General features: G+C 34.5%; 1 protein-coding gene across 1 annotated transcript in view; it reads left to right on the top strand.

Moving 5' to 3' along the window:
• LOC131849927 (calponin homology domain-containing protein DDB_G0272472) overlaps positions 1-22,342 on the top strand; it is a 94,647-nt gene that overhangs the window by 52,028 nt on the left and 20,277 nt on the right. Inside the window, exons 17-18 of the mRNA XM_059200058.1 lie at positions 16,210-16,327; positions 17,957-18,148. Coding sequence (XP_059056041.1) covers positions 16,210-16,327; positions 17,957-18,148 — 310 coding nt within the window. The remainder of the gene's footprint in view (positions 1-16,209; positions 16,328-17,956; positions 18,149-22,342) is intronic.

Raw genomic sequence — 22,342 nt, 5'->3', positions numbered from 1 at the left:
TTTGAATTAGTGAAATTCTCAAGAAATTATATATTATTCACATTCTTTTAACTATTCTAGAGTGATATAAGCTATATGTGTAGTTAAAATATACAAAAGTCGCAAAGTTATGAGCACCCGAGCGGAGCCAGGGCGGACCAGTAGTCATTACTGGGTATATTGGGGTACATTCGACATGTCTCTGTTCACGAATTTTGTGTATTATTATTAGTGTTTGCTAAATCTGTAATCGGATATCGTTATGCTACTTACATAGTTCCTTTTTTGCGAATAATCGAATCGGACAATCGAATACGGTACGATACGTCGAAACAAGCGATTATCGTCGTGCCATCGCTAAGTAGTTGCGACAGTCCAAACTATAAGGGTGATAGAGAGAGATGGGTGTATCCAGGTGGGATATGTTAGAGTGAGTAGACAGATGTGGAGTGTAGCGACAGATTGGCGCGCACATGTCGAGTTACGATGTTCTTTTTGCTAACTCTATCATAGGGGTGTGGTGTAGCCGATTTTGTTTTTTCGATTTTTTAATTTATTTCTGTTTTAATGACTCATGTTTTAGGTATAATTTAATCTTAATTAATAAATTACTACTGAATGAGTAATAGTAAAAAAAAAGTGATTTTAACGTTTTCTATTTTAAATCTAATGTATATGTTTTCGGTACTTGTTTTATTTTCTTGATTTTAGTTTACCTTTAACTTCTGGCGTAACTGACTAGCTAATCAATACTGTAATAAATGGGCCAATGCATATTTAACTAATGTTAGGTTTATGACTATTTTTCTATGATTAGGGCTAAAAGTTAGGTGATTTTTATTTTTTATATCTATTGTAATCGAATTTTGATGTAAAAAAATATTAGTACAAACAAATTCTGTGGATATATAATCTTTATATCTTCTTCCTCTTAACTCTGTCCCACTTTATGTAGGGTCGGTTGATATATAATTTTTATTATACTATTTTAAAAAATGTTACCTTTGAAATTATAAATGTCGATATAATCATTACGTCACTAGGCGAGCTTTCAAGAGGACACATAAAGGGGAGCCGCGGGGCGAATGGAAGCACTTGTTTGTGCGATTTAATTTCATTTATCAACGCATTACTTACTGAGAGAGAATTACTTATCCGGATTACCCGACTCCCTCCCATGCCTCATATGTAAATATGAAAGTATTTCGTATATACGTCAGTAGGAAAAATATTTTTATAGCACTCGATTGATGGAGGGATGTGCTTTTGCTTAATTTTATAATAAATTTAATTATTGTAATATATTCACGCCTTTTTTGGAGTCTGAATTTCAATCTTGAAGGGTAGGAATGAACTTGGTTGTTCAGTGGTTCAAAAGTATGTTTACATTTTTGCATACTGTAATTTTTTTGCAGTGTATTCTTATGTCGAGTTATAATGATTATTTTTGTTGTGTATCAGAAATTTTATATTGAAAACATTTGAATATAAAAATATAATAATAATAATCTCAGGACAATTCACACAGTGCCATCTAATCCAAGTTAAGGTAGCTAAAGCTTGTGTTACGGGTACTAGATAACTGATATAAGTACATAGATAATTTTTTTTCCGTAAATACATACATATTATATATAGAAAGACACCCAAACCGATACAAACAATCATACTCATGAATACAAATATTTGTGCCGTGCGAGGAATCGAACCCGCGACCATCGGACGTAAAGCGGTGTGCTAGACTGCTAGACCACCGAGGTCGTTATATATACTAATATATCGGTTTATATTAATTGGTTGGTGACATTGCGACTACTTGATAATGTCCCTGACAACTCCATATAGTTAAAAAAACTGTTAATATAAATATAAGTACATATTCGTCGCTTATATAAGTACGTGTAAAGCATTACGAACATCGTGTTATCATATTACGGCACTTGTGGTACCACTCCTGCATTTCGTTACATAGGATTGAGATGTTATTGCAACGATAGTGGTAATTAAAGAGTCAATATAAGAGTATAATAGTATATTATAAAATTTCTCTGGCGGTATCGAACCACTTAGTTTGAGGCGAGACTTCGCTTCGCTTTGTGTGTTCTACCGATTATACAACGGACTGTGTTCTGAGGAATTGTTCGACATGATGCCTACGGCCACCTTTTAACATCGCACCGCTCGCCATCGACAGGGAATTCATCCCCACACGCTGGAACCTAAGTGGTTTCGGACAGTGCGGTTTCAGAAGAGCTTCCTCCCGCGTACACTTAGGTTGCAGAATATACTTCCTGCCGAGGTTTTCTCACGAGACTACAACATGGGGTTCTTCAAGAAGGGTATATTAAGGTTTCTTAAGGGTTGGCAACGCGCACGCGATACCCCTGGTGTTTCAGGCGTCTATAGGCTACGGTAACCATTTACCATCAGATGGGCCGTATGCCTGTTTGCCACCATAGTAGTATAAAAAAGAAATCTATAAGAAAAGCAAGAGGAATAACAAAACCATAGCAACAACGACAGTAATCGTATACAAATATAAATATTTAAAAATACGAATTGTCGTGCCAGCCATCGGTCCGAATGTAAGGAGTTCTGTACAGCCTCTTATATTGCCTTATATTTCAGTGCCTTCAACTGATACACAGCTTACAAAGCAAGATGTTTACTCATTAGGATATAGTAAAGTATAATTTATATAGATATACACATATAATAAATTAGATTATATAGATTTCACGTTTCGTTTCTGAAAAGTCTTGTATTTATCTTTAGATGCTCAAGTTGACTATTGTTTAATACAATTTTTTATTTTTACATTTACGAATCAACTACTTTTTTTTCTCAATATAATACGGAACCCTCTTCACCCCTACACGTTCTAGTCATACAGTTTTGCAAAGGGTCCGCTTTGAATTTGTTTAAACTACATTTGCATATTTATTTGCGTTTATTAAAGTGAAATAAATTGATGTCTCAATATATGGGAGCCATAGTCACGCCTCGATGTAAGTTCTCAATGGCTTTATGACGTTTTATGGGTTAAATTTAACGAGCCGACCACCTGTTGCGTTTTAAATAGCAAGTAATGTAATATTAACTTGTGTTAATGCGCTTCTATATTTATGGTCAATTGACTGTATACGATTATGTTTTGAATTTACTTCCCGACTTTGACCGGCCCTTTTTTACGTAAGTAAAGTGTCTACGTGGTGTTCAGACATGACGACCGATAGAGAGCAGTGGAAGAGAATGACATACTGCGCCAACCTCAAATAATGGGATAAAGGCAAGGCAATGACGATGATGAAAGTGTCTAGGTGGATTTTTGATCAGGTTAATATGATAGATTTCTTTTCGTTTAACCTTTACGATTATTACATATGATACTATCAGATGCTCATAAATTTGTTTGATACTGTCAAGATTTTTTTTATTAATATTGTTTTTAGAGGAATAACATATCGCATTTGCCACTATCGTAAGGATTTAGAAGTTCATTGGATGCGACTGTTTTTTCGAGAAGATAATACCTTTACCTTTACTAACACCTTTACTTTTCACCGAGGTAAATGAGGTAGATATGGTAAAAAGTCGTCTGAGTGTGTACGTCTGTCTCACCAATTTCAGTCCGCCGGGATGATAACACATGAGCGGTACCACGGCCACATGATAAGGTGATGTGGTAGTGCTGTTCATGTACATATATAGACGTTAATTGGCACTGACCACCTGATATACCTTACCGTCAGTTTCTTTTTATAATACGATGGTGGCAAACAAGCATACGGTCCATTTGATGGTAAATGGTTACTGTAGCTTATAGAAACCTGAAATGAAATGAAATGAATATTTATTGCTTAAAATGAGGTACATATGTGGTTTTTAAGGTCTTTAGAATTAGTTTCACACATTTGGTCATTTCTGACATGCAACAGACAAAACAGATGTCAATTTTGGTTATTGTTAGGTAGTCATTATTAAGTATTAATATTATTTATAATATGAGTATGTCAATTTCATATTAATGAAATATTTACTATACTGATAAATATAAATACTAGAGGTATCACGTGCGTGTTTTTTTTTTATAGATGATAATGGGATGGTGTTCCCGCCTGCGCTAATGGTTTACGCTGGCGGGGCACCAGTGGAGAATGATAAGATGAGCATGTGGTCAGGTCAGTTAGCCCATCGTGACAAATTCACCAGGAATTTATCACGATGGTTTCCAGGGGGAACCGCGTGGAGGTCAACCTGACATGGTACATTGTTAGCAATGGGGTCATGAGTCCACATTACTAACAATCGCCTTCCCCCCTCACGTGCGTGTTGCCGACCCTTAAGAAACCTCACCGACCCTTAAGAAACCTCAATATACCTTTACTGATAAACCCCATGCTGTAGTCTCTCGGGAAAACATCGGCAGGTAGTTCATTCCAAAGTCTTAAGTGTACGCAGGAGGAAACTCCTCTAAAACATCCAAGACCACTTAGGTTAAAGCATGTGGGGATGAATTCCCTGTCGATGGCGAATGGTGCGATGGTAAAAAGGTAGGTAGCCGTGGGCATCATGTCGTACAACCCAATTATATAAAAGGAGTGTTACAAATTGTGGTATAAAACAATAATTTAATTAATCAGCAAAGCGAACAAGATATTATGTGGTCCAAAACAAGACATATTGAGTACAAACTGCGACCGCCAAATGCAAGTCGAGTCCTTTGATTTCGACTTCCTTCAATTAAAATAAATTCACGCACGAAATTAACATACCGTACACACTTAAAATGCCACTACAATTTTAAGCGATGTCCGATATACCCTGACCTCCTCTTCCCCCCGACTACGAAACGGAGGATGAACTTTGTGGGAGTGTAGTTTATGTGTTTAGAGATCTTTGTATTTTGGACGTTTTAAGCTTCAAAGTGTATGAGAGGCGACAAGATGTCCTTAATGAGAATGCATATTTCACAGCGGTAAAGGCGCCGAAATGCGCCCAAGTCGTTTATCTAACTGAAATTAAGAACGAAAACATTTTAAACGCACTATAAATTTTTGTAGGTGAGTGCTTTCGTTTGGTGTTGCCATGTCAACTGTTCGTTTTAATACCAAGTAATTATATACATATATGTTTTGATATTATAAATGCATGTAAATGGATTGACCGGTAACTGTAGTTAACAGTGTTTTTAAATTTTATTTTATTCAAGTACTGTAACATTATATTTATAATTAAGGTTTATTTCTTTATATATTTAGTGACAAGCTAACGGTTTACTTTAAGACAAATGAGAACAGTCAGTTATATACCTTAACACCGTTACGGACGTCTCAAAATTAAATGAGACGATTATGGTGTTATGCGTGGGAATAAATTGTTATGTAATTGTACTGACTTCATCTTATTGTGTATTTAATATTTTTGTTGTAGTTTTATTTTATTTATGTAGAGGTAAAAAGATTTGGTATACGGAGAAAATATATATTCGGATAGTATTGACATAACAGAAAGAAGTATCAAAACAAGAATTTAATATAAAAGAACTATAAATACAAATACAAATTTAGAATACAAAATACAAATCTGATTAGCCAGTTACAACAATTTTGACTCTAATGAATTAGTTCTAGTTTTATCGTAAAGTTGCAGAATTTATATAATAGAGCAACACGCAAGTTTCTTCCTCGTTCTTTTTGTGATGAGACTGCTTTCCGAATGAGCTGTAGATTAAAGAAACTATTCAAAAGTGCTTTTCTATTAATCTATTCTATTCATTAATATTAACATTAAAATTAAGTAATTTTATTGTAGAAATATTTTATTATCTCCCGAAAATAATGTAAAATTACTAAACGTGGCAATCTTTTGGACTAGATGCGCGCGCGCCGCTTGTAAAGCTGCGCATCCATTAGCGCGTTGAATTTAGAACGGGGCCCGATTGGCCGCCGGGTCGTGAATCATTGGCGCCAACTCGCGCACAGGTTGATCTAAAATATCGGAATTTAATGTAGTTCCGGTTTAACGATTTTTGTATTAATAATAATAATAAAGCGTAAAAAACCAAAAGGCGAGTATGAAGCGTAAAAAACCAGCATTTATGGATGATTATGGAATTATGTACCAGTCTGTGCTAACGGTTCCCCTGGAAACCATCGTGATAAATTCATGGTGAATTTACAACAACGATGGACTAAAAAATCTGACGTCATCTTGTCATCCTCCACTGGTGCCCCGCCAGCGTAAACCGTTAGCACAGGCAGGTGGACCATTCCACTATCATTCACAAAAAAAAAAGTATGGGCGGTTAATTCTGAAGTGGATTTTTTTCCGTTGCCAATTTTAAACTGATAATTGTTCCCTTAATTAATTAACTCAATTAATTTAATTAATTGTACCAGAATTGTTGGATCGGATTATTTTTGGTTGGTTGAGTCATACAGGTTTTATTCTCTGTTGGATATTTTCACATTTTATAAATATACATCAATAATTTATTTTATTTATTTATTTATTCTTTATTGAACAAAAAAAAAATATTAACAAAATTTTATACAACAGGCGAGCTTAATGCCGTATGGCATTCTCTCCCAGCTAACCTTAGGGTATAAACAGAAAGCGTAGTGGGGTATTAGCGAGAGCTGTTTTAAATTTGCTAATACATATAAATAACTATGCAAGATATATATATACATATATATATTATATAAATATACAGTAAACAAAATAATAAAGTAAACAAAATAATGTATGGTTTTACAATGTAATATTCTTCCTGTATCTTACATGGTAATCGTATCTCATTAATTGTTCATGTAAATTTTAGATAGTAAGTTATAGTGGGGTCTGTGTATCCGGGTAGACTGGACCTGGTTACCCGTGACAGGCTTTTCAGATACCTAGTACAGCACCAGTTGTCCTCAAATTTGTATTTTATCATTAATTTTACATGCACAAATGGTTCTCTTACATTGTAAATAATTTTAATGTTTTGTGGAGGAAATAATAGTAATTATTATCTTGTAGAACAAAATCTTAAATAAATCATTCAAAACTTGAAACACTTCATTAATATAGTTTATCAGGGTTTTAATGTAATTATTTATTTATGTCTGTTTATAAATAAATACATTACTAAAATAATTATGGTAAATAATTTATTTACCATAAATATATTTGTCTAAACACAAATATATTTTATAACAGTCGGATCTAAACTAAAATTAATGTTTTTTTTTAGATCCGACTATTGTTTAATGTATTTACAAAGTGACATAAATAAATAATTATATTAAATACCCGCTAAAATATTTGTAGATATGAAATAATCATAAAAATTGTAAACTAATTTCAACTATTGATGTTCTTTTATCTCTTTTTGAGGTACATATGTCTGTCTAATAAAAAAAATATAAATAAAGACAATAAAATAGCACAAACATTTACAATATAATAAAATAGTATTAGTTATTTTTAAACTTTCGTGTTTAATATATATTACCAACCGGGTCTTAACACGAATAATTTTATGGCAAATAAAAGTATTTTACTTTTAGGTTTCTTTAGTTTTAGTTTTATTTTTACCTAAAGGTATTACCTCTCGACGTTTCGACTAGGTTACATTACTTTCATTAGCCGGAGGCACAAGCTGACTAAAATATAAATAAAATAGTATTATAATGAAAACTTATAAAAATTAACCGACTTTTTAACGCTTGTAGTAAACAAATTAATATAAAGTCGAAAAAAAATCTATTTATCAACAATAGTAACACTCTGTATATGCAATGAGCAAGTAAAAATAACCACAGCCATTTGCTTGCGGTAGTAAATTACGTTACACTATTGAAACTTAACAATGTATTATTTTATACGCTTTTAGATAATTTATTAACATCTAGATCTGGTTGAGTTTATGGGACGAGTAAGTACGGTGTACTGCTACCGTCTTTTTTATTAGGGGTTTTGAGGTTATTGAGGTGTTAAGACTTGTGACACTGCGACCTGCATAAATCTATTGTGCTCGCACTTTTTCGTTCGCTATCTAGACCCGTGAGGGTCAAGAATTATTTTGTATTATTAATATATATAATATTTAGATATTCTTTAGGTTTTTTTAGCTTCTAGCTGTTAGGAGCTGCTACCGTAAGTGTGAGTAGAAAAAAGGTTGCAAATAAAGTTATCTTTATTTATGTAGGTCTATTACAGACTCTTATGATATGTCAAATCTACCATCAATTAGTTTTCGAACGAAAAAGAACTGACAAGAAACTCAGCTCTTATTCTTTTTAAATAAGCTTGTACATGATTACAAAAATACAGGTTCATGACTTGAATGATAGCGTGATACCGTGATAAAAAGTCGGAAGCTTGGATACCCCAGTCTCACCTATTTAAGATAAGCCAGTAATTTGCTTTGTTCGCTGTGTTTCGGTTATGGGGTTCGATTTGGCAGTGAAGTTGCAAGATAAGAGGCAAGACATCTTAGTCTTCTAGAATGGCAACACATGAGTATCACGGGTGTCACATGATAACGTGATGTCCGTAGTGCTGTTCATGTATAGGCAACGGTTTTTTTTCAGGATGTTAATGGAATGGTACACCGGCCCTAACGGCTTTCGCTGACGGGGCACCAGTGGAGGATAATAGGATGAGCCTGAAGTCAGGTTAGTTAGCCCAAATGACATTTTATCACGATGGTGCCCAGAGTAACCGCGTGGAAGTCAACCTGACATGGTACATTGCTAGCAATAGGGTTTTTTTTTTTGTGGATGATAATGGAATGGTGCACCTGCCTGCGCTAACGGTTTACGCTGGCGGGGCACCAGTGGAGGATGATAAGACGATGATGAGGTCAGGTCAGTTAGCCCATCGTGACAAATTCACCAGGAATTTAACACGATGGTTACCAGGGGGAACCGCGTGGAGGTCGACCTGACATGGTACATTGCTAGCAATGGGGTTATCAATCCACATTACTAACAATCCCCTTCCTCCCCAGCAATAGGGTTATTAGTACACATTACTAACAATCCCCTTCTCCGCCCCCCAGTCGATCCCCCGTTCAATTCAAACGGGGATAGAAGACAGCCTGAGTCGAGGTTCGAACCCATAGCGGTGCCCTTAGACTACTGTCGTATCCGTCAGGCGGCCTTCAACCGCTCCATAAAAGTCCTTGAGTTTGGAGTGCCATCTGCACTCACCTCCTATCGTCCGGTGAAGCTGTAAAGGCCAGCTGCGGCCAACAGTATCGGAGTAGTCCGAAAAAATAAAACCCCTTTCTTCTATAGGCAACGGAATCTGCCTGTCATATTGTAGGCCGTCTGCGTAAAATATAAATTAGCACAAACTGAAATGTGGTCATATCAAGTTTTGTATTCTCTGCTGAACCTATCTTGGACTACAGCCGTGAAGATATATTGCTTTTTTCATTTAAAACTGGTTAAAAATGTTGTCTGCTATCATTATAACGACCTTTACAAATCCAAGTCCGAGGTAAGAAATATTTAAGATTACTTTATCTTAACCCGTCACTGCCCCACAAGGAGGTCTGACATATTATCACCGACCGCACGGTCTCATTAGTTTAAATATTACGATCCTTAATCACGTACAAATAAGGTATACATTGACTGTACTGTTTGCCAGAAAGCATTGTGTTTGATAAACGTTATGCATGAATGACCAATCAGAGGACAGTAATCCGAATTCCAAATTTGAATTCCTTACGTTCTGTGGCGCCATCTTTTTTCGGTTTTTAATGGGATTACTGGATAAGCTTTATTGTACGACGTCTTAAAGGCGACTAAATTGGTTCTATCCTGAAGGCTTTTACGGGTTATGGTCTATTTTTTTTATATATATGATAATGAAATGGTGCACCCGCCTGCGCTAACGGTTTACACTGGCGGGGTACCAGTGGAGGAAGATAATATGATCATGAGGCTAGCTCGTGATAAATTGACCTGGAATTTATCAATATGGTTTCCAGGTGTAACCGTGTGGAGGTCAAGCTGACATGATACATTACTAGCAATAAGATTATCAGTCCACATTACTAACAATCACCTTTCTCCCCTATGGTCTGATTATAGTGGTTATGGATGCTATGTACCCAGTTGCCGCAATTCATTGGGATGACCACACAAGAAAATATAGTGATGATGAAGCGTAACAAACAAACTTTGACGGCCTCTGTGGTTTAGCGGTTTAAGCACACTAGTTTGCTTCCAATGGTCACGGGTTCGATGCTTTTGTATTCATGAGTATGACTATTTTTATTTATTAGTCTGGTAATTTATATATATTATTTATGCATATACAAAAAGAAAATTCTATAAGGTCTATAAGTCTAGTGTCCATAACACTTGTATTCATAACGTACTGTATATATTCACTTACGTATATATTATTACTTAATTTCTTTTGTCTATATTCTGACACATATAGTCGTTTAAAAAAATTATATGTAATGCACTATTACTAAACGTTACATTTGTGTCGGGACTCTCTATCTATCGTGGTATGGACATGTAATGCGTAGGAATGAAGATAATATTTTAAGGAAGGTGTTACATATGAATGTGGATGGTTATAAGGACAGAGGAAGGCCGAAAAACAGATAGGTGGACTGTGTGAAAGATGATATGGTAAGCAAGGAAGTAAATAACGAGATGACTGCGAACAGGGATGAATGGAAGAGGAAAACATTACGACGACCACAAATAAATGGGATAAAGAAGAAGCAGATGATGATGACATTGAGTGTCGGGACTTGAAAATGTAATAGTAAATAAGTTTTAAACATGTCCCCTCTTTTTTTAGACAGTCTAAAAATACCTACAATGATATTCAAGGAAACAGCACAATATTCTTAAAGTACACTTCATTTTCTCGACTTACGAACAGATTACAGGCAGATTAAACCGGTATCCGGGAAATAACCGGCATCAGGGAAATCTCCGCAGTCAACTGAAACCACCGCGCCGCGCCGGTGCCGCTGTCGGCCAGATCTATGGATGTACCGGAGATATTTATTAGGGTTGTCACATTTGATTTTTAATTTTTGTTACAACCCTAGTACCTAGTAGTTTTTTTTTTACATAAAACACACAATTTTTTTAAACATTTCTGTAACAATATACGGCAATATTGAATATTCTGTATTTTCGTATTTCGTGACAGCTGTTTCTACTTCATTTGGAAGTGAGTGCGTTGCGTTCGGTGCAGCGTATTTCCTCGTACTGATATGATGTATATTTACAGATAAAATTAAACGAAATTCGAATCGGTCAAGTAATTTTTGGAGTCGAACAGTAACTATATAATAACTGAACTCTAAACGAGAAAATTTATAAGTTTGTATAAATTTTTTCGTTTACATAGTATAAGTAATTTCATTGCTAATTAATGTAATTAATGAGCACTCTGTTATAGTCGTTATTACCTCTAACTAATGTCTAAATTTGTTAATATTTATAATAACGTTTTTGTAGCAAAATATTAAAATTTCTAATTTAGCTGATTGCACAAAGAATAAGTCCGGTAACGGTTTCTGTGTTGATTATCGCTTGCCTCCTCCTTGTTAATGTGTTTTTATTTAATTTATTCTGCTTTCGGAATGAGTGGTACAATAAAAAAATACTATTCAAGTGCTTATATTAAGTTTATTTGAATGAAGATAGTTTGTATTCTATTGTTATATGTTGTTAGTAGGATTACGAAGTGGCAACCCTGGCTAGAGTCGCGGTAAATATTTGCGCAAGTTATAATTGGATCTGTTCGAAGGGGATCACTGAAGATGCTTGCTTTGCACAGTTTTTAATTTCCAAATTATTTTTACGGCCGACTGTGCAGTGTGTGCACAGCTCAGATAACAGATCTGCGCCAAATTGTTTCGTCAAACATTGATACACAATTATGATAAGTTAAGATTTTACGCGACTATGAAAATAGAGTTGAATTTTTATTTTAAACTAGCTTTTGGTCGCGGCTTCGCTAGCGTTAATTTATCCTCTTAGAGGTGGAATTTGTCAAAATCCTTTCTTAGGGGATGCCTACGTCATAGTAGCTTTATGCATGCAAAGTCTCAATCCGATCGGTTTAAAATTTACAAAGTTTCATACAAACTTTCATCCCTTATTTGATCCCTTTGGGGGTAGAATTAATCAAAATCCTTTCTTAGCGCCTGGCTACGTCATAACATCTACCTGCATGCCAAATTTTAGCCCGATCCGTCCAGTGGTTTGGGCTGTGCGTTTATAGATCACTATGTCAGTTACCTTTGAGTTATATATGTTTAGATATAGTCATTTTATAATAATCAGTTTGTCTATAGTCGTATTATATTTCATATATATAGTCGTATTTTAATAATATCCCTTGATAATTCACACAACTTCGTTTAGGCCTGAGCTAAGTAGAGCTTGTGTTATGAGTACAAAACAAGCTCTGCTTACCTAGAGCCAACTGATAGGTGTATTTAGATTATTTTTTTCCTGAATGCATGCATGTACATTAATACATGCATAGTATACATAGAAAACACCCAGACCAATACTCATGAATACAAATGTTTGTACCGTGCAGGAAATCAACCCGAGACCATCGGAAATAAAGCGGTGTGCTAAACCGCTGAGACTTTCAATTGGTTGATATGATTTTTTATATTTATTTTATTTTTATTACTTTCACCTTTTTCAAATTCGCTTACTTAATATATATTTGACTTATGGTTGACTGGGAGACATTGTCTTAAGGTATTGCTCCTCCATATGCATATTAATTTTTGTATTTGTACATTTTAATGTACAAATACAAAAATTAATATGCATCTTTGCAATTTATTTCTTTAAGCTAAAGCTTTTAATTATTATTGTTTAATATTTTTATCATGGATAAACTGTAAATTTGTAGATCGTAGATCATGTTCAAATTTACTCTTTAAAATTTTTTGTCTTATTTGTATCAGGAATAAACTGAAAATTCGTAGATGGTGGTAGATCATGTTTTTTCCTATACTACTATTTGATAAGTGTACTCAGAGTGACAGACTCTAACACTCGCAACCTACCCCAAAACCAAGTGGAGATTAACTTTTTAAAACAATAAAAAAAAACAGCTACGTTTTCACACGAGAGAATAATTTTAATCTCTGTATACTTGAAACAAAATTGGTTCTCAACTCGCCGCGAGTAAATCCAAATGGAACACAAACATTGTGTTTGTGTTGGCAGTCCGAAAACAACTCAAAGTCAACAACATAATCACTCTTGTGTTATGATAGCTATGAAAAAACCGTGGCTTTTCGTGTACAAGGTGTATGCCAGGAAGCTTCTGTTCTTTGACAGATCTAATGTCAATATCGATTTCAAACCAATTTTATATTCCCTTCTGATCGATCCCCCGTCCACTTCAAACGGGGATCAAAATTATGACGGCCTGTGCTGAGGTTCGAACCCCTAGCGGTGCCCTCAGACTAAAGTCGCATCCGTCAGGCGGGAGTTGGCCTTCAACTGCTTCATAAGTCCTTCCTTTGGTTTGGAGTGCCATCTGCATTCGTCCCCTATCGATCGGTGAAGCTGTAAAGGCCAGCTGCGGCCAACTGCATTACAGTAGTCAGAAAAAAACTTTTATCTTATTTATTTATTCATTTAATTCGGATATCCATATTATGTTAGTAACCAACTTATAAACTACATATGTTAGTAAATTACAATTTATATTCATTCAATTTGGGTATCTATATAGATCCACGGCTAGAAATACTGGGTCCGCAGCAGTACAGTGTCTCTAGAGACAATCCGAGATATTTGCTATGGTCTTTAGGAGGCTGTTTGGAGTATTTTATCTACTGTTCTTTCTGTTAAATGGTAAACAAGCTGGCGGTCTATCAGATGATAAGCGGTAATCCTATATACATGAACAGCATTACGGTCATCACGTTATCATGAGACTTCTGTGAGTGTATCACATAATGCGTTGCAATTTCAGAGGATAAGACTAAGTAGTCATGTTTCTTACCCTGTAATTTAGAATAGAATAGAATAGAATAACATTTATTACATCACACATCACAACATAATAAAAACGATGCTGACAGCTGCATATAAATTATTATATAAGATAAACGTAAATAATATACAAATAATAATAATAATAAAACAATACTAAATAATAATAATAAAGTAAAATGCATTTCCTATCAACCACTGCGGAGCATCGCCACCGCGTCACTGTGTACTGATGTGTGTGTAAGGGGCCCATCTCAGCATTATGCCATGACAAAAGCCACGACGCTGATTTTCAGTGGAACTGAAGTGGAACTGGACTGGACTGGAGTGAATTTCACTGCCTAATTTGTACCCTACAACCGAATAGCAGTTAATTAAGTAAAACTGCTTTGTGGCTGTAATAGATGAGACTGAGGTACGATCCAGACGACTTTGTGATCTAATTCTGGCCGATTAAAGTTACTTTTTATTAAACAAAATTTAGGGTCCTGCTCCTCAACATACCCTCGAAACCGCAGCTGATTTGTAGTAGACTTTATAATACAACTATCTTAACCATTTTATAAGTTTTCGGCGAGAGATAATCATTGACGAAATGAAGCTCCGTGATTAATTGTTTGAAAAAGTAACTTTAGTAATAAACAATAAAATATTGACAAACTAGTTGCACTAGTAACTAAACTGACAATGAATTATCATATACTGCCACAAATTAATGAATTAATATATATAATGTTTTAAAATATATATTCTCAATCAGATTAGAAATCTATTACGAGTGAAGTCATAAGCAAAACTTAGTAGTTAAACACTAAAATATTGGTAAACTAGTTGCACTAATAACTAAACTGACAATGAATTATCATATACTGCCACAAATTATTAATATTATATATATGTATATATATATACTATTAATAATTTGTGTAATATATTAATTCCTTAATTTGTGGCAGGTATATATACATATAATGTTTTAAAATATATATTCTCAATCAGATTAGACACCTATTACGAGTGAAGTCATAAGCAAAACTTAGTTGTACGCGCATTGTTAATCTGCAATTTTGATCTCCACGATATGGAAATTGAATTAGAGGATTTTAGCCGTGTATCTAATTGGGTTACTGTTGTTTTATAATTAGATTTATGTACTCAATATACCAATATTTGTGTTGGCTCGAGTGCAAATTGATTAATCCTTTGATGGCTACGTTTGCCCCTCGTATATAATTATTATATTAATACGTGAAGCAAGAACTTTGTACCCCTTTGTATTTTTTTATGATAAATACCATGTGATACATCCTTAAAAATATTAATAATTCTATTTGTGAGGTGAACTTATTACAATATTTCTATTGCAATCTATGCAAATAAATAAAATTGGAGTGTCTGTTTGTAATATTGAAATAACCGTTTTTTACTACATGCATATGAATATAAATACGGTACAGACACTCACATATTTTTTTTACAATTTTTGTCTGTTTGTTCCGGCTAATCTCTTAAATGGAGGACCAACTTTGACAGGACCTTTTTTGGCAGGTACTTGATGTAATAAGTAACTTAGACTACTTTTATTTTAGAAAAATAAAGTTATGTTCCACGCGGACGAAGCCGCGAGAACAGCGACTCAAGTACAGTAGTAAACTTAATGTAAACTTAAATATATATAAAGTGAGTAAAGATGGACATCATATTCCTAAAAGAGATCACTACCAGTCAACTTAACAGTGAGACATAGATAGAAGTGAATGAGTAACACATTCAAGAATTAAAAGAATTAAAATTCAAGAAATTAAATAATGTTCTAATTATACCATTATAATAAAATACATCAATAAATAAAATAAACATATATAAAGGATATATATATGTACATAAATATATACTATATTTCTTCATATAAGGATCTTTCATTTTGTGGGGGATAATATATGTATGGATATATATATTTATATGTCGGTTCTTTATATCTGTGCAGAAAGCTATTGCATCTACTCGATAACTATATAAATCGATGCAAAAAAGTGTGATTTAAAATCGTATATTTTTGTATGGCAAAATTAACAACACAATTTTATACATTCTTTTTAAAGGTAAAAAAGTGGCTTTTAAGTGGCCAGCAATAAACTATGAAATCTACAACACAATTTAAGTAAGGATTTAAAGAAATTTCGTTTTAGCAATGTCAGTATTGGATATGTTGTTGCAGTTACATCTGTATGAGCGGTTGTATATCCCGTGCAGAGAAAGCCGGTGAAGCGAGGGTGTACATGCAAACGGTGCTGACCATCTGTGCAGACCTCTGCCAACCCTGCTCACTTGACGTCGTAAGTATATACAAATTTAAAATAAAATAAAATCAAAATATCTTTATTCACGTAAGTCTATGACTCTTATGATATGTCAAATCTACCGTCAGTTCGGAATGATTTCGAGATGAGAACTGACAAGAAACTCAGCTTGTATTCTTTTCAAATTTGGTTATACATGTTTACAATAATACAGATTCAATTTGAAAAATGTTGGGAAATAGTAAAAAATTTTGTATTAATGAACTTTGAAGAAACTTTGTCTGTTGTTGCGGGTGAATAATAAGATGTTGTTGGTCGAGACGATGTATATTACAGATGATGATAAACTGACAATATGTACACAGAAATAATGATCTTATATACTAAATAACAATAGGAAAATGTAAGGTGGGGTGACACAGTTTAGACACAGCAGTGCTTAGTAGACAAGATTGAATTTGTCTTACTAGACATTATTAAATGCAATTATTATTTTGATGTATCTAGGTGACTGTGTCCCATAGATATTCCCCCCTTGAGAGAAAAAAAAATATATTGTGACATTTCCACTGAAATAGTACGTCCTTGCTTGCCGCCAGAGTTCAGAAAAACTATTTTCGAAAGTTACCACAATCTTAGTCATCCTGGTAAAAAAACTACAAGAAAATTAATTGGCAATAATTATGTGTCCCATATCTGTCATGATCCTCGTTTCGGGTCGTATCTGGCTTAATTTTTCTGGCAATTCAGCGCTGAAATGCTGCAAGCGTTATGGGAATCATTGGTCCGGTTACGAGACGGGAGAGATTGTCTTGTTAGTCTACATTTGAAAACTTGTAAGAATGTCAAATGTCTTTTTTTTTTTAAAAGCCAGTTATTAACTTATTTCGTTGTCTATGTATATCATTAAGTGAAAATCCCTTGTATGAACAACATTTCTGTCATTACAATTATAATTCTCCAATCTTGTTACTGTGTCTTGTGACTGTTCTTGAGTCTACATCCATATTGCTACACGTGTTTCGGTCGGAATTTGATCGTCATTAAAGAAAGTCGTAACAGTAGTGAAGTTTCCGTACTGAGTACATATTTGTGGTCTCACACATGCTAATTTTAGCGGAATTAAACAACTTAAGGTTAGTCGACATCACAGAAGACCGAAGAGCTGGCAGCTACCTTGGACAAAGAATTAGTCTAGCTATTCAAAGAGGGAACGCTGCCAGTATCTTCGGAACTTTGCCTAAAGGGACCCCTTTTAATAATATATTTTAGTCATCATATTATATTTTTTTTTAAGATCTTTAATTTTAGGTTCTTAGTTGTACAATTAGGTTATGTAAATACTAGTAATAAATTTAAATTAATATATTATAATAATATATAATATTGAAATTGGAGAAAATATATGAACAACATAATATATTTACTTTTAGTAGTGAAATGGACTTTCGGAAGATAACTCCTAATTTAATTAAATATATTTTAATAAATTGTCAAAATTTCGTGTTTTAATACGAACATTGGAAAGTGGTAACATTTGAAGGTCAATTCCTTAATTTTTTAATTTTTACGCGAATTTTTGCGTCACATGGTATACAAAGTCATTTGCTAATTGGACCACCAAGGTCGTTAAAAATGACTCCTAACTGATAAAAATGCTCCCAGGGAACAGAACGGGCTTCAGCCATCCAATCCCTCCGTTGCGCACTGGGCACCAGCGTGTGCGGCTCCCGTGCAGAGTTCTGCGGGCTGTTCGCCAAGGGTGCTGAGTTGCAGCACAGTGGTGGCTTCGTGAGGGCAGCACGGACCACGCACCTGCTGCGGTCATTGGCCGAGCTGGACCACCAGATTGTGCAGGTGGGTAGCTTTTATTAAGCGATGGTGCATCTGTCTTTGCTAACGGTTGACTCTGGCGAGGTGCTAGTGGAGGATGATAAGATAAACATGATCAGCAGGTCTGTTGGTCCATTAGGGCAAATTAACCAGGAATTTATCATGATGGTTTCTAGGAGGAATCGCGTGAAGATCGACCTGACATGGTACATTGGTAACAATCCCCTTTACCCGTTGGCCGCAGCTAGCCTTTACAGCTTCACCGGACGATAGGGCGCGAGTGCAGATGGCGCTCTAAACCAAAGGAAAAACTTATTGAGCGGCAGAAAGCCAACTCTCGCCTGACGGATACGACTTTAGTCTGAGGACACCGCTAGCTGTTCGAACCTCGGCTCAAGCTATCGTAATTTCGATCCCCCTTTGAATTGGACGGGAGAATATCTCAAGAGTAAATATTATATGTATCTCCCTTCGGTCCGAAAAAAACAATAGCCAACAATGTATTCAGCGCGCATCTCGTTAGACTGCGATGTTTGCTCTGGGCTCCTTAATTAACTGTAGTATCATTACAGTTTGTTTGTTGGCTGTAAACAGAGACTGCGGTGCGTGGTGGCCAAACCCTCCGCTCGATGTAGGAAATGTTTGGACGAGCCAACATTTTTTTTGCATCTGTATAAATGCAATCTATACTAAAATTATGAAGAGGTAAAGTTTGTATGTTTGTTTGTTCGGGGTAATCGCCGGTTTGCATAATCTGATTTTAAAAATTCTTAGAAATGTATATCATCCTCGAGTGCAACAGGCTATATAACATCACGCTGCGGCCAATAGGAGCGGAGCAGCAATGAGAAATTTGCGAAGGTGCATTTTGAGTGCTTGCGCTGCGTAGACGGTTAAACTTACGCAGAAAATATGTCTGACAGAACTGTTCTCCTTTAAAAGTCGTAAAAAGATGTCAGCGACAATATATGTTTATTTTTAAATTTAACTTCTTATGATCTTCTTTATGGTAATCATTTTTGTAAACCTTTGCAAATAGTTCATTATTTGCGAAAGTGTTTTTATAAACATGAATCCAAATAAATACGGAAAACAAGTATAGGGCCCGTGCGAAGCCGCGGCGAGTTGCTAGTAAATAAGTAAAATTGAAGTTACTATTTGTAATTTCAAATTAACATGCACTTTACTTAACTTAACATGCATAAGACGACTAAAAAAATTTTTAAATTTATGTATGTCTATCTGTTAGTTCTCCCTAATATATGAAACCGTTAAACCGATTTTGATGGAACTTTCACTCGCAGATAGCTAATGTTATAAGGAATAACTTAGCCTACTTTAATTTTAGAAATTTCATTTATTCTGAAGCTTGAAGGTGAAGCGGACTTTTGTTTATGAATTTCAATACCATATCTGTTCCTAACATCTTCCATACTAAACTTTTTGCTTTAGACAATACTCTAGAGAGAAGGCGTGCAATTGTATGTTTGTTTGTCTGTCCCCGTCGGTCATGTGATTGGCTGTGCCGCAGTCATGCGCGGTAATTCAACAACGTTGAAAGAACGACTGTACTCGGATATAAGGTTACATGCGTTGAAATGTATGAAAAATACATTAGTATTGTTTACCGAGTTTATAAGGAACAGTCTGCATAGAGTATCTTAGTCTCACATTTAGCAATCCTCACTCGTAATCTATACATATAAATAAAATTGGAGTGTCTGTTCTGTAATATAGAAATAACTGTTTTTTACAACTTTATTTTTCTAAAATAAAAGTAGCCTAAGTTACTCCTTATTACATCAGCTACCTGACAATAAAAGTCCCGTCTAAATAGGTCCAGCCATTTCAGAGATTAGCCGGAACAAACATATAGACAAAAATTACAAATACTGTTATTTTGGTTTATGTATCGTATTTATATTCATATGCATGTAGTAAAAAATGGTTATTTCAATATTACAAACAGACACTCTTATTTACAGACCATTTTATTTATATGTATAGACTATAGATATATAAGTACATTTATTAACATTTATCATTGTATTCAAAATAACAATAGAAATTAGGGAGCAGGGTTGATGTTGTTGTCATATTGTCACAGCGTACACGAGTATGACCGGTCACTCGGCGTCTAGCCAACCAATAAAACTGCGATGACGTGCCACGTGACCTAACAATACTCAAATAGTACAATCCACAGGATACCGTAAATAATATTGTCACTTGAACTCGAGTAATGGTCTTTCAAAAGTACTCTATATAAAAAAAATTGAAGTTTCTGTAATTTCAAATTATTACCTTTGTACTAAATGCATATAATAATAATAATCTCAGGGGGGACATGGTACATGCCAGTAATGTGGACTCATGACCCCATTATTGCTAGTACCCATTACTAGTCATGAGTCCACTGACATGTACCATGTCAGGTTGACCTCCACGCGGTTCCCCCTAGAAACCATCGTGTTAAATTCCTGGTGAATTAGTCACGATGGGCTAACAGACCTGACCTCATGTTCATCTTATCATCCTCCACTGGTGCCCCTACAATTATCACCCATAAAAAAAAAATCTCAGGACAATTCACACAGCGCCATGTAGATCCAAATTAAGCTAGCTAAAGCTTGTGTGATGGGTACTAGATAACTAATACAAATACATACATATTTTTCTTAAATACATACAGATTATGCATAAAAATACCCAGACTGTTACAAATAATCATACTCATGAATACAAATGTTTGTACCGTGCGGGGAATCGAACGCGAAAGGTCTGCGCAACCGCTAGACCCCAATGGCCGTGGAATTAGTTTGTGAATTAATTGTTAGATATAGAAAGAGAAATAGTCTTCTTTCACTTTTGAATAGTCAAGTTTTTTGATTCTACCGCTTATTCAGAATGCAGATTCATCACAAGGAGAATGAGCAAAAAACTTGTGTGTTGCTCTTTTAAATAAATATAGATTTTATTTACATTAACAAGGATTAGGCATGCGACAATCAACATAGAAACCGCTACGCACTTAATCGCTGTTCAATCAGATAACATCTAGTCAGCGTTATGAATTTTAAGTTAGATATTTTCTACAAAAACATTATTATCATTTATAAATTCTTCAATTTTATAATAAGCTATTTTACAAAAAAATTACTTTATAACACATTTGAATTTTTTTCTGGCAAATTGAGTACAGACTCTGGCAGTTTGTTGTAAAACCTTACGCAATTTCCATAAAACGAATTACTAACTTTCGTCAAACGGCACTTAGGTAAAACTAGTTTGTTGATATTACGTAAGCTTTTGTTATACATTAAACGTGTTTTTATATGCATAATATCTGTGATACAAACAGACGTAAATCGAGACGTGCCAGAGCAACTCTTATATGGATAATACCCATATATTTATATTATTCTTGTTCGACCTATAGTTTAGTAGATACATGAGGGTTTACAATCACACAGGGGTGAAATTGAAGTCCAGTTGGAAACTTATTTGTCATAACAATATATTTGTTAATTGAGCAATTCCGGTGTTTACCGCGGGTTTGATTCTCGTCTGATAATTACGGCTACTGTCTATTTTTCATGCCCCTAAGTGATAAGGATTGTCCATCCCTAACATTTAGTTTTAATTATTTGGACAAAATTTTTGATTTTTTATAATGTGCTATTAGAAAATACATACATAACCCTAAATTTTCACCCTTCAATCACCAACCCCTATTTTTAATAGATTTTAATTTATATGGCAAAGCTTTTGCGGGGTCAACTAGTTGTACTATATTAGATACAGTCTTCAAGTCTATGGTAAATTGATTTCTTCTGGGTAAGCAACATCATATGTCTTGCATTCATTTACCATCAGATGAAGTAAGACCAGCGCAAACCCATTTATATAAAATACTAGCTGTACTCGCGACATCGTCTGAATTTAACTTTAGTTTTTTAAAATAATAGTAGCCTATGTTACTCCTTATTACATCAGGTACCTGCCAAAAACATGTCTTTTTGGTGTATGTACCGTACTTATATTTATATGCATGTAGTATAAAACGGTTGTTTCAATATTACAAACAGACACTCCAATATTATTTATATGTATAGAAGAAATGTTATTTTGGTGTATGTATCTTATTTATATTCATATGCATGTAGTAAAAAACGGTTATTTCAATAATATAAACAGACATGTATACATAAAAAAAAA

Source organism: Achroia grisella, unplaced genomic scaffold (assembly GCF_030625045.1).
Source record: "Achroia grisella isolate CSIRO2021 unplaced genomic scaffold, CSIRO_AGI_Agris_v1 utg669, whole genome shotgun sequence".
Lineage (NCBI taxonomy): Eukaryota > Metazoa > Arthropoda > Insecta > Lepidoptera > Pyralidae > Achroia > Achroia grisella.
Note: the sequence above shows the minus strand (reverse complement) of the source record. Positions and strands in the feature narration are given on the sequence as shown.